The sequence below is a fragment of the Hyla sarda genome, chromosome 5, assembly GCF_029499605.1.
Source record: "Hyla sarda isolate aHylSar1 chromosome 5, aHylSar1.hap1, whole genome shotgun sequence".
Taxonomy (NCBI): domain Eukaryota; kingdom Metazoa; phylum Chordata; class Amphibia; order Anura; family Hylidae; genus Hyla; species Hyla sarda.
In genome coordinates, this window is record NC_079193.1 from 224,067,813 (window position 1) to 224,081,234 (window position 13,422).

At 47.9% G+C, this 13,422-nt stretch overlaps 2 protein-coding genes across 3 annotated transcripts in view; one reads left to right on the forward strand and one right to left on the reverse strand.

Moving 5' to 3' along the window:
• Positions 1 to 13,422, forward strand: part of SIRT5 (sirtuin 5) — a 100,110-nt gene that overhangs the window by 61,968 nt on the left and 24,720 nt on the right. The window lies entirely within an intron of this gene.
• Positions 1 to 13,422, reverse strand: part of GFOD1 (Gfo/Idh/MocA-like oxidoreductase domain containing 1) — a 53,865-nt gene that overhangs the window by 38,765 nt on the left and 1,678 nt on the right. Inside the window, exon 1 of one of the 2 annotated variants that reach the window (XM_056521194.1) lies at positions 1,614 to 2,226. The exons of the other annotated variant lie outside the window; for it this stretch is intronic. Within the exon in view, the coding sequence (XP_056377169.1) occupies positions 1,614 to 1,866 (253 nt within the window). The 5' untranslated portion in view covers positions 1,867 to 2,226. Of the gene's footprint in view, positions 1 to 1,613; positions 2,227 to 13,422 lie in introns of those variants that run through there. 2 annotated transcript variants of the gene reach the window in all.

The following is a 13,422-nucleotide window of genomic DNA, read 5'->3' on the forward strand; positions in this document are numbered from 1 at the left end:
CTGCTGACACCTCTGTCCATTTTAAGGGTACGTTCACACGCGCGGATTTTCGCAGCATATTTAGCTGCGGATCCGCTGGTGAAGGCCCGCTCTATGCTGGCTTTATATGTGCCTGCTGGTAGTGGCAATACGCCGCTACCAGCAGGCACAGTGCAGCGATGTGCGCGGCGTAATCGCACATCATGGTCACTCTCCCTGCTCTGAGCTAGGCAGAGAGCTCCCGCAATGTGCGAGTATACTGTGACTCTCACATCGCAGTGTGTCGGCTGGTATCGGCGTATTGCCGCTACGAGCAGGCACATGTCAAGCCAGCAGATTTGCAGCATAAAATACGCTGTAAATCCGCGCATGTGAATGTACCCTAAGAACTGTCCAGAGTAGGAAAAAATCCCCATAGCAAACATATGCTGCTCTGGTCAGTTCCTATAATGGACAGAGATGTCAGCACAGAGCACTGTGGTCATGACTGTGTTCCAAAAAGAAAAGAATTTCCTCTGTAGTATTCAGCAGCTAATAAGTACTGGAAGGATTAAGATTTTTTAATAGAAGTAATTTACAAATCTGTTTAACTTTTTTGCACCAGTTGATTTAAAGGGGTAGTCCAGGAAAAAACTTCCAAAATCAACTGGCTACAGAAAGATAAAAAGATTTGTAAATTACTTCTATTAAAAAAAATCTTAATCCTTTCAATAATTATCAGCTGCTGAAGTTGAGTCGTAGAATTCCGCACAAAAATTTATCAGTGTGAACATACCCTAAAGAACAACTCAATTTCAGCAGCTCATAAGTACTGAAAGGATTAAGATTTTTTAATAGAAGTCATTTACAAATATCTTTAACTTTCTGGAGCCAGTTGATATTTAAAAAAAAGTTTCTTCCTGGATAACCCCTTTAAAAAAAATAAATAAAAACATTTTCCACCGGAGTACCCCCTTTAACACACAAGCAACAACACCAGCCCATCCAGCTATATGCTTCCATTCATAGATACAAGCATTGTTGTGACACCACATCCTGCCATGTGACATCTAGAGATGAGCGAACTTACAGTAACTTTGATTCGTCACGAACTTCTCGGCTCGGCAGTTGATGCCTTATCCTGCATAAATTATTTCAGTTTTCCGGTGCTCCAGTGGGCTGGAAAAGGTGGATACAGTCCTAGGAGACTCTTTCCTAGGACTGTATCCACCTTTTCCTGCCCACCGGAGCACCGGAAAACTGAACTAATTTATGCAGGATAGAGTATCAACTGCCGAGCCGAGAAGTTCGTGACGAATCAAAGTTACTGTAAGTTCGCTCATCTCTAGTGACATCTTCCAGTGTTCACACCAGTGTTTCCCAACCAGGGTGCCTCCAGCTGTTGCCAAACTACAACTCCCAGCATGCCCGGACAGCCGAAGGCTGTCCGGGCATGCTGGGAGTTGTAGTTTAGCAACAGCTGGAGGCACCCTGGTTGGGAAACAGTGGCCCAGACCCTTCGCAGGCAGATCTAATACCCCAGTGGCCTCCCATCACTGCTCCAGCTGGGCCATACCATGATGCAGTAGAGGCAGGAGCAGTGATAAGGCCTAACCCAATGCGGTGCACAGGCTCTCACAGCAGGCGCTGCTCACCTAGGGTCTTGACGGCGATCTGCTTGGTGAGCGGCGGGGGCAGGTTGATGCACACCAGGTCCACATCTTGGTGCAGTAAGACGTCGTCGATGCGGCTGGTGTAGAAGGGGACGCTCATCTCCTTGGCCAGCTCCTCAGCCTCCTCCTGTGTCCGGCCCCATAGCGCCTTCACCGAGAAGCCCTCGTCCTGGAGCAGCGGGATGATGAGCCTGGACGTCAGGCTGGTACCGAACACCCCGACCCCGGGCAGCATGGCTGATGGCGACAACACAGAGCGGCTCTCCTCCGGCAGGGCACAATGGCATGGTGCAGCCAGTCAGTCACCAGCACAGGCATCCGATGCCCGCTCCTCGGGGATCACTGATGCCCACGGGATGCCCCTCACCTCTCCGGCTACAGCAGCCAGGCTCTCCCCTCCCTTCACATAGGAGCACCATGCGGCCCAAGGGGGAAGCGGCACCGTACAGGGTAGTATGGGGGCAATGCCAGTCCTCACCCCGCGATACAGACGATCCCGGGCAGCCCTGCCGCCAGCTCTACCCTCCTCCTGCCATGGTCCCCTCCACAGCGCTCAGAGACAGGGTGGGCGGGGTCAGCTGCTGTCACCTAATGGGAATGGTACATGCTATTTCCTAGTGGGCGAAAAGACCTCGTGACGTCGTGCCCACGTGACCAGCCTTTGAGGTGGGAGGGGCTGTGGAGAGGAGCATAAGGGCGCGTTCACACTGAGGAATTCAAGAGGAATTTACTCCAGTAATTCCTCTTGAATTCTCCGCTCCATATTAATGCACATCTCTTCTGCCCGCTGACTTAAATTTTATTTCCACTGTCCTGTTCACACTGCGGAAATTCTGCTAGCAGAATTCCGACGCTGAATTCCGTTCCGCTTGAAGAAAGAACATGTTCATTCTTCAAGCGGAATCCGCTATATCAATAGAAGTCAATGGTAAAAAAAAATTCCACCCGATATCCTTTTTGTGTGGAATTTGCGCAGAATTCGCACGGAAATGGCAAAAAAAAACCTTCGCTTCTTTCTTCCCCATTTTCGCGCAAATTTCACGCGAATTCTGCACGAATAGAAAAAAAAATTCTTACCTAAATTTTTCAGCATGAATTCCTCTTGATTTACTCAGTGTGAACGCACCCTAAGGCTATGTTCACACTAAGTCAAGAGGAATTTACTCGAGTAATTCCTCTTGAATTCTCCGCTCCATATTAATGCACATCTCCTCTGCCCATTGACTTTAATGTTTTTTCCACTGGCCTGTTCACACTGCGGAAATTCTGCTAGCGGAATTCCAATGCTGAATTCCTTTCTGTCTGGAGAAAAAGAATGTTCATTCTCCAAGCGGAATCCAATAGAAGTCAATGGTAAAAAAAATTCTGCCCGACATTGTTTTCAAGCAGAATTCAGAAAAGTAGATTAAATAGCCTTCTCCTTCATTCCTTTTCATTTCGGCATGGAAATTCCGCTTGATGGAGAAGGCAACAATTTTCCTGACCGAAATTATTCCTCGTGAATTCCTTTTGAATTCCTCAGTGTGAACGCACCCTTAGGCTATGTTCACACTGAGGAATTCAAGAAGAATAATTTCGGTCAGGAAATTGTAGCCTTCTGTCATTTTATCCATCGAGCGGAATTTCTATGCGGAAATGAAGAGAAATGAAGGAGGAGGCTATTTAAGGCTAGGTTCACACTACGGAATTTCCGGCTGCAATTCCGCTTTGAAATTGCCGGCAGAAATTCCGCTTACTAAAATGTACAGTATAGTGAATGGGTTTCCATTCCATTGAGTCGTTAGTCTTATTTCATTGCAATTAAATTATAGAAATTATCATTACATTTTATCTCAAAAGTACTTGTTCGCGCAACTCGACGTATGCATACGTCCTAGTGATCGCCTGCACAGCGCTACGCGCTGCAAGAGATCGGCAGTGGGAAATGGCTGTCAAACAGTCCTGATCACAGCATCTATGGGATTGACAGGGGGGAGTGAATTCCCTCTGTTCACCAACGGTGACCCCGCGATGCGATTTTGGGGTCACTTTGGTTGCCATGGCAGCAGGAGGCCAGCTGATGGTCTACTGTCTGCTTAGTACGGCAGCCTGTGAGGTCCAGCCATAGGCTAGATCGCGATGGCTGAGTGTCAGTGTATTACTGACAGTTATACTGTGCTGCAGTACAGATGTACTGCAGCATAGTATAACAAGTAAAAAGTGATAAACTAATAACGTGTAAAAAAAAAAAAAAAAAAAACCCTTTCCCAATAAAGCCCTGTATTATCACAAAAAAAAAATACAGCTTGCTGTGATCTTCCTCAGCTTGCTGTGATCTTCAATCAGAGTCTATCTAGTGCAACTGGATGGAGATTTCAGCAAATCGGGGAGTGAATTGCACAGCTGCTAGCTTCTACCCAAGGGTTCTAATGGTCGGTGTGGGTCTCAGCACTAAGACCATGTCATGTCCGAACGGCAGTGTGAAAGTAGCCTTAGATTGAGCTATATAAGTAGTGCTATATGATTCTATTTGTAAAGTGTTGGAAATATACTGCAATAAAATATATTTTAAAAAAAAGAACCTCAGCACAGCCCCCTTTGAGTGGAAACAGCTGCAGTTTCCTGTCATGCAAGAAAAACTTAAAGAGGGGACTAGGCTTAAAGTGTATATTTTTGTCCCTGCAGCTATTGCCTGTGTGTCTCTGTGAGGAGTCCAAATACAGGAAGTGTGGGCATACAAGCAGGGCTCGGTACAGTGAGGACAAGCAGGGCTCTCTGCACTGAGGACAAGCAGGGCTCTGTACACTGAAGACAAACAGGGCTCTCTGCACTGAGGACAAGCAGGGCTCTGTACACTGAGGACAAGCAGGGCTCTGTACACCGAGGACAAGCAGAGCTCTGTACACCGAGGACAAGCAGGGTTCTGTACACCGAGGACAAGCAGGGTTCTGTACACCGAGGACAAGCAGGACTCTGTACACCGAGGACAAGCAGGACTCTGTACACTGAGGACAAGCAGGGCTCTGTGCACTGAGGACAAGCAGGATTCTGTACACTGAGGACAAGCAGGGCTCTGTACACTGAAGACAAGCGGGGCTTTGTGCACTGAGGACAAGCAGGGTTCTGTACTCTGAGGACAAGCAGGGTTCTGTACACTGAAGACAAGCAGGGTTCTGTACACTGAAGACAAGCAGGGCTTTGTACACTGAAGACAAGCAGGGTTCTGTACACTGACGACAAGCAGGGCTCTGTACACTGAGGACAAGCAGGGCTCTGTGCACTGAGGACAAGCAGGGCTCTGTACACTGAGGACAAGCCGGGCTCTGTACACTGAGGACAAGCAGGGCTGTATGCAGTGAGGATAAGCAGGGTTCTGTACACTGAGGACAAGCAGGACTCTGTACACTGAGGACAAGCAGTACTCTGTACACTGAAGACAAGCAGAGCTCTGCACTGAGGACAAGCAGGGCTCTGTACACAGAGGACAAGCAGGGTTCTGTACTCTGAGGACAAGCAGAGCTCTGTACACTGAGGACAAGCAGAGCTCTGTACACTGAGGACAAGCAGGATTCTGTACACTGAGGACAAGCAGGGCTCTGTACACTGAAGACAAGCGGGGCTTTGAGCACTGAGGACAAGCAGGGTTCTGTACTCTGAGGACAAGCAGGGTTCTGTACACTGAAGACAAGCAGGGTTCTGTATACTGAAGACAAGCAGGGCTTTGTACACTGAAGACAAGCAGGGTTCTGTACTCTGAGGACAAGCAGGGTTCTGTACACTGAAGACAAGCCGGGTTCTGTACACTGAAGACAAGCAGGGCTTTGTACACTGAAGACAAGCAGGGTTCTGTACACTGACGACAAGCAGGGCTCTGTACACTGAGGACAAGCAGGGCTCTGTGCACTGAGGACAAGCAGGGCTCTGTACACTGAGGACAAGCCGGGCTCTGTACACTGAGGACAAGCAGGGCTGTATGCAGTGAGGATAAGCAGGGTTCTGTACACTGAGGACAAGCAGGGCTCTGTACACAGAGGACAAGCAGGGTTCTGTACTCTGAGGACAAGCAGGATTCTGTACACTGAGGACAAGCAGGGCTCTGTACACTGAAGACAAGCGGGGCTTTGAGCACTGAGGACAAGCAGGGTTCTGTACTCTGAGGACAAGCAGGGTTCTGTACACTGAAGACAAGCAGGGTTCTGTATACTGAAGACAAGCAGGGCTTTGTACACTGAAGACAAGCAGGGTTCTGTACACTGAGGACAAGCAGGGCTCTGTGCACTGAGGACAAGCAGGGTTCTGTACACTGACGACAAGCAGGGTTCTGTACACTGACGACAAGCCGGGCTCTGTACACTGAGGACAAGCAGGGCTGTATGCAGTGAGGATAAGCAGGGTTCTGTACACTGAGGACAAGCAGGACTCTGTACACTGAGGACAAGCAGTACTCTGTACACTGAAGACAAGCAGAGCTCTGCACTGAGGACAAGCAGGGCTCTGTACACAGAGGACAAGCAGGGTTCTGTACTCTGATGACAAGCAGGGCTCTGTGCACTGAGGACAAGCAGGGCTCTATACACTGAAGACAAGCAGGGTTCTGTGCACTGAAGACAAGCAGGGCTCTGTACACTGAAGACAAGCAGGGTTCTGTACACTGAGGACAAGCAGGGCTCTGTGCACTGAGGAAATGCAGGGCTCTATACACTGAAGACAAGCAGGGCTCTGTGCACTGAGGACAAGCAGGGATGTGTGCAGTGAGGACAAGCAGGGCTCTGTTGCACTGAGGACAAGCAGGGCTCTGTGCACTGAGGACAAGCAGGGCTCTGTACACTGAAGAAAAGCAGGTCTCTGTGCACTGAGGACAAGCAGGGCTCTGTGCACTGAGGACAAGCGGGGCTCTGTGCACTGAGGACAAGCAGGGCTCTGTACACTGATGACAAGCGGGGCTGTGTGCACTGAGGACAAGCGGGTCTGTGTGCAGTGAGGACAAGCAGGGCACTGTGCAGTGAGAACAAGCAGGGCACTGTGCAGTGAGAACAAGCAGGGCTCTGTACACTGAGGACAAGCAGGGCTCTGTACGCTGAGGACAAGCAGGGCTCTGTACGCTGAGGACAAGCAGGGCTCTGTACGCTGAGGACAAGCAGGGCTCTGTACGCTGAGGACAAGCAGGGCTCTGTACACTGAGGACAAGCAGGGCTCTGTAGACTGAGGACAAGCAGGGTTCTGTGCAATGAGGACAAGCAGGGCTCTGTACGCTGAGGACAAGCAGGGCTCTGTACGCTGAGGACAAGCAGGGCTCTGTACGCTGAGGACAAGCAGGGCTCTGTACGCTGAGGACAAGCAGGGCTCTGTACGCTAAGGACAAGCAGGGCTCTGTACACTGAGGACAAGCAGGGTTCTGTACACTGAGGACAAGCAGGGCTCTGTGCATTGAGGCTCTGTGACACCCTACTGGCTTACACAGCAGGATGATTGACAAGCCTGGAGCCGGTACAGAGCCCTGCTTTTCCACCCCACTTCCTGTATTTGGTATCCTCACAGAGACACACATGCAATAGCTGCAAGGACATAATTTTTTTCACCCCAAAAAGTTTTTAATCAATGTATGTTACAAATATACATATAATTGTATTATCTACATAATATCAAAGGTTTTTGTTAACCACAGGTACACTTCAAATCAGGTCAGACCCCCACGACTAATAAGGTGATTTATTTCCTAGGGATACTATCATGTTACAAACAAAATAGAAATAGCCCCTACTGCATAAATTAGATTAATGAAAATGTTATTGTCTATTGTCTCTTGTCATATACTGTTGGTGACACCTAGTGGTTTGTCATACCATATATGCTGCAGACATTACAATGTAAAGCAAATATCTTGCATTATTATTGTTATGACAAAAGGTTTGAATAACCCACATAAGGCTGGGTTCACACTACGTTTTTCAACTACAGTTCCCGCATACGTTTTCTATAAAAAAAAACGTATGGGAAAAAAAAACGGATGGAATAATATGGGAAAAAGTAAACCGTATGCGTTTTTAAACAGTATACTGTTTTTAAAAGTGCATACTGTTCCATCCATTTTTATAAAAATAAAAATGAAACATAAGTTTTTGAAAATTCTGTCCATTTTTAATGGGCGGGGTCTTGGGTGGGGACTTTAGGATGCAAATGCGCATGTGCAAAGAAAAAACGCATACGGTTTTGCCCTATGGAACTGTATACATGTGTGTTTCCCATTGACGTCCATGTTAAAAAAAAAAAAAAGGTATGCGGTTGCAGTACGGTTTTAAAACTGGAGTCAAAATCGTGGTCAAACACGGTTTGTAGTACTGTTTAAAAACGTATTGCAAGCAAACCGTACGCAACCATATGCATCAGGGTGCATACGGTTTGCAATGCTTTGCCTATGTATACGGTTTTCAATACCGTTCCATACGTTTTCACTAATGAAAACGTATGCGGGAACCGTAGTTGAAAAACGTAGTGTGAACCCAGCCTAACACAGGTTTCCTCTGTTGACAAGCAATAGATATTTATTATATTAGTGAAAAAATGGGAATGATAAAAACACATGACGTTTTTTAAAGGAGATGTCTGGTGCGGACTATTCATATTCCATCCTGCCCGGGCTCCAAAAGAAGAGAAAACAAACTTTCACTTACCTTCCTAAGTTCCCCCGGAGCTCCGCTACAGCTGATCGGTCGGCCGGGCTGTCTACTTCCTACTTCCCTTAGCCCGGGACGTCATACGGCGCTTCAGCCTATCACCGGCCACAGTGATGTCCTGCCTCGGCCGGTGATAGGCTGAAGCACCGTGTGACAAACCGGGCTAAGGGAAGTAGGAAGTAGAAAGCCCGGCCGACCGATCAGCTGTAGCGGAGCTCCGGGGGAACTTAGGAAGGTAAGTGAAAGTTTGTTTTCTCTTCTTTTGCAGCCCGGGCAGGATGAAATAGGAAAAGTCTGCACCGGACATCTCCTGTAAAGTGTTTTTGCCTCATATAGACTTTTGCCACAAATGTGTGCTGTGAAAAAGATCATGTGGAAATCTAGCCTCCGAATATGCCAGTGCTAAGGCCACTAAGAAATGTGCCTTTCCATAGGCATAAATTAATTTCCAAGCGGATTCAGCCAGAAGAATCAACATGTTAATTCTTGCGGCTAAAATTGGGATTTCCAAGACAGATGTTCCGCTGTGTGCACAGTGCAGCAGTATCCTATTGAAAGCAATGGGATTCTGCTGCAACAGACTTTACATGGAATTTTTCGGGCAGATTCCGTTCAGAAATTCTGTTTTGTAAACATAGCCTTAGGGTAGGTTCATACTGCTTTCCTGTCTCTGTTTCTCGTATCTGTTGGCATCCCACCGAAAACAGGAGGCCAAGAAATATTGTTAACAGGAGCAGCAGACGTCCTTGTATACTATGACCAAACGGAGTCACCTAGTTACTCAATTCTGAACATATCCGCTATGTTTAGTGTTCTGAAAAACGGACTGTTGCACTTTTCATATAGTGCATATGTCCCAAATGGATTCACTACTTGACTCCATTCATTGAAAACAATGGAGTCCACTGCTCCCATTGCCATTTGGCATTGATTTCACCAATTGTTTATAGCAGTGAGATCCACAGTAAATGTGCAGCAAAATCCATGTGTAACTCGCATATTTTTGCTGTGTATTTATATAAGATCTACATAAAAAAAACACAAAAAAAACTGACACTTGTAGAATCACTCTTATGGGGGTGTATTCAGGGTCCCTAGGGTAGCACGAGTTTTAAATACCAGCCTATCTTCACACTACACATGGTCAGTAATATACACTGACCCCCTTAAGTACCTATTAATGTATTGCTATTGATCTGCATGGTGTCTGATCACTCCTATTCAATCCTAAGAGTCAGGGCACAGGGCAGGGCGGATGAAGCTTGGCATGGAAGAAGAGCTTGTCATTTAGGCAATGTTCACACGGGCTAATGTCCGCATCTCCATGTGGGCATTACCCTGACACCGGAGCACCGACGCTAGGACAGCTCGGAAATGCGCCATCTCATAGACGGCAATGGAGTCCGCAGAAAGAATGACATGTCTACTCATTCTGCAGACACTGGAATTTGAATTTCAATGCCAGATGTTTCCAGCGTGGAAATTCTGCTATGTGAACAGTGCAGCAGTATCCCATTGAAATCAAAGATGCTGCAGAATCTTAGTGCGAATTCCAATGCGGAATTCTGCACGGTAATTTCATAGTGTGAACATAGTCTGACAGTAGCCTGCTCTGGACGCTTGGACAGCAGTGAGAGTTAGGCTTGGCAGCAGACCCCGGAAAGAACTGTGTCTGAGAACTGGCACAGCTCTCCCTGGCCATCAGCAGCTGGGACCTGTGGCACTGTTCAGGTTGATGTCCAGCATAAACTAATGCTGGACATCTCACTATGACATGTGCTCAGGTCCTGAGCACGCATCATAGAACGAAAGTGGACACAGGGCGTACATGAATAACCAATATTTCAAAAAAGAGATCAAAAAGTCCCATCTCAACCACAATGGTAGCTGTAAAAAATACAGATCTCAGCACAAAAAAATTAACCCTCAAACAGAAAAAAGAATTTTTTTTTCGTAGTGACCAATATAATAAAGAGAACATATCACTTGTACCATAATGCTCACTACGTAAAAACTAAACCCCCTGATAAGGTGAAAATTTACTGTGCTGTACTCCGCCAATAAACATCTTATCCAAAGGATAGGGGATGAGATGTCTGAACGTGGGGGTCCTGCCGCCGGGGACCCCCGGCAATCTCCGATGCGGCACCCCAGTCATCTGTGCACAGAGCGAACTCCGCTCAGTGCCGGATAACTGGCGACTACAGCCGCCACGCCCCCTCCATTCATGGCTAGGTACTAACCGTCACACCCCCTCCCATAGACATGAATGGAAGGGGCGTGGTGTGACGTCACAAACGCGGAAGCATCACGCCGCTGCTGCCGGCCCAGAGATCACGGGGGTCTTCAGCAGCGGGACCACCACGATAGGGGATAAGATGTTTTTCTGTGGAGTACCCCTTTAAAGGGAATCTGTCATCAGTGTCACCTACATTAACCTGTCAGTACAGACAGGTAGTGCAGGTGACACTGATGACAACCATACTTGCCTGCAGGGCCGTCATTAGGGGGGGGGGGCAATCCGGGCAATTGCTGAGGGCCCCCATCCCCCAGGGGGCCCCTGTGGGCTGCTCAGTGGTGGTTCCCGGGGGAGGGCTGCCACTGAGTAGCCTGCAGGGGGTCCCGTCACATTCGGGTCATCCCTGTGTCCCAAAAGATCTTTACAGGACACAAGGATGTCCCCGTTACCTACCCCATTACGCATTAACTTTAAAAACGCAGGGGCCTCCAGGAGGTAGCCATAGCAGTAGATTGTGACCCCGGACCGGAGGAGCATTGGACGGAGCACTGTGAGGCAGTACACAGACATATAGCCTCCAGCCATACACTGTATATGGCTTAAGGCTGTATGTCTGTGGGGAAGCTATACTGCACCTAATGGGGGGGGGGACTACAATCTAATGTAGGGGGACTACAAACTAATGTAGGGGGACTACAACCTAATGTGGGGGAGCTATACTGCACCTAATGTAGGGAACTATACTGCACCTAATGTGGGGGAACTATACAGCACCTAATGTGGGAAAGCTATACTGCACCTAATGTGGGGGAACTATACTGCACCTAATGTGGGGGAACTATACTGCACCTAATGTGGTGGAACTATACTGCACCTAATGTGGGGGAACTATACTGCCTACCTAATGTGGGGAACTATACTGCCAACCTAATGTGGGGGAACTATACTGCACCTAATGTGGGGGAACTATACTGCACCTAATGTGGGGGAACTATACTGCACCTAATGTGGGGGAACTATACTGCAGCTAATGTGGGGGAACTATACTGCAAGTAATGTATGAGAACTATACTGCCAACTATACTTCCAACCTAATGTGGGGAACTATACTGCCAACCTAATGTGGGGGAACTATACTGCCAACCTAATGGGGAGGACTTATACTGCCAGCCTAATATGGGGGGAACTATAATGCCAACCTAATGTGGGGGAACTACAACCTAATGTGGGGGAACTACACTGCCAACCGAATGTGGGGGAACTACAACCTAATGTGGGGGGGACTTATACTGCCTGCCTAATGTGGGGGAACTGTGCTGCCAATCTAATGTGGGGGAACTATAATGCCAAACTAATGTGGGGAAACTACAACCTAATGTGGGGGAACTACACTGCCAACCGAATGTGGGGGAACTACAACCTAATGTGGGGGAACTATACTGACAACCTAATGTGTGGGAACTATACTGACAACCTAACAAGGGGGGACCTATACTGTCAGCCTAATGTGGGGGAACTATACTGCCAACCTAATGTGGGGGGACCTATACTGCCAACCTAATGTGGGGGGAACTATACTGCCAACCTAATGTGGGGGAACTATGCTGCCAACCTAATGTGGGGGAACTATGCTGCCAACCTAATGTGGGGGAACTATACTGCCAACCTGATGTGGGGGGGAACTATACTGACAAACTAATGTGAGGGAGCTATGCTGCCAACCTAATGTGGGGGTAACTATACAAAAATATAAAATCTTACTATTCTGATCCCTATAACTCTTATTTTTCTGTATATGAGGATGTATGAGGGTCATTTTTTTGTGCTGTGATTTGTAGTTTTTATCAGTACCATTTTTGTTTTTGATGGGACTTTTCAATTGCTTTTTAGATATTTTTTTTATAGTATTTGAAGTGACCAAAAATGTGCAAATCTGGTTAGTGCACTATTACTACTTTTGGGGCCCCACTTTTGATTTTGCCCAGGGCCTTGCTAAGCCTAAAACCGGCCCTGCTTACCTGATCCCGTTCTGTGCTACCGTTCTCCTGCTATCTTCGACTTGTAGCATGGGCAGAGCTTTCTCACGTCATTGCTGCTGTCTGCCACCAGCGGGACCCAGCAGAGAACAGAAGTGACGAAGCTCCACCCATGTTACAAGTCAACCCCGGTGTAATAAAGAATTATGTGTCTTGAAGAATGCTGGTACCTGCACCAACCCATAGTATGGGGCGGGTGTGAGCGCCTCAGCCAATCACAGTGCCTGTGCTGACTCAGCATTTTCATCAGCTGTTTGGGACACAGTTCTCTTTAAGAAACAGAATTCTTCATTACACCGGAACAGAAGATACTGAGGAAGATAGTGGGATAACCGGAGAATGAAGCGGGGTCAAGTAAATATTGTTGTCATCAGTGTCACCTGCACTACTTGCTTGTACCGATAGGTTAGTGTAGGTGACACTGATGACAGATTCCCTTTAAAGGAGAACTCCAGAATATAAAAATTGTCCCCCATACTGCCGGCAGTAAAAAAATAAAGATGTACATACCTTCCTCCTCTCCCCCGGGGCCTCCGGTAAATGGCTCTGGTCTCCGCCGCAATCATCTTCCTGGTTGCTGGTGGTCGGCGAGTCATACTGCACCAGCCAATCACCGGCCGCAGTGAAGTCCCGACTCGGCTGGCGATAGGCTGAGCGGCAGTGTGACGTTTTCGGCCCTGGCAGCAGGTGCCGTTGTAGTGAAGAATTATGTGTCCTGAAGCGTTCTCACACTGCCGCTCAGCCTATCGCCGGCCGAGTCGGGACTTCACTGCGGCCAGTGATTGGCTGAGCGCAGTATGACTCGCCGACCACCAGCAACCAGGAAGATGATTGCGGCGGAGACCGGAGCCGGTTACCGGAGG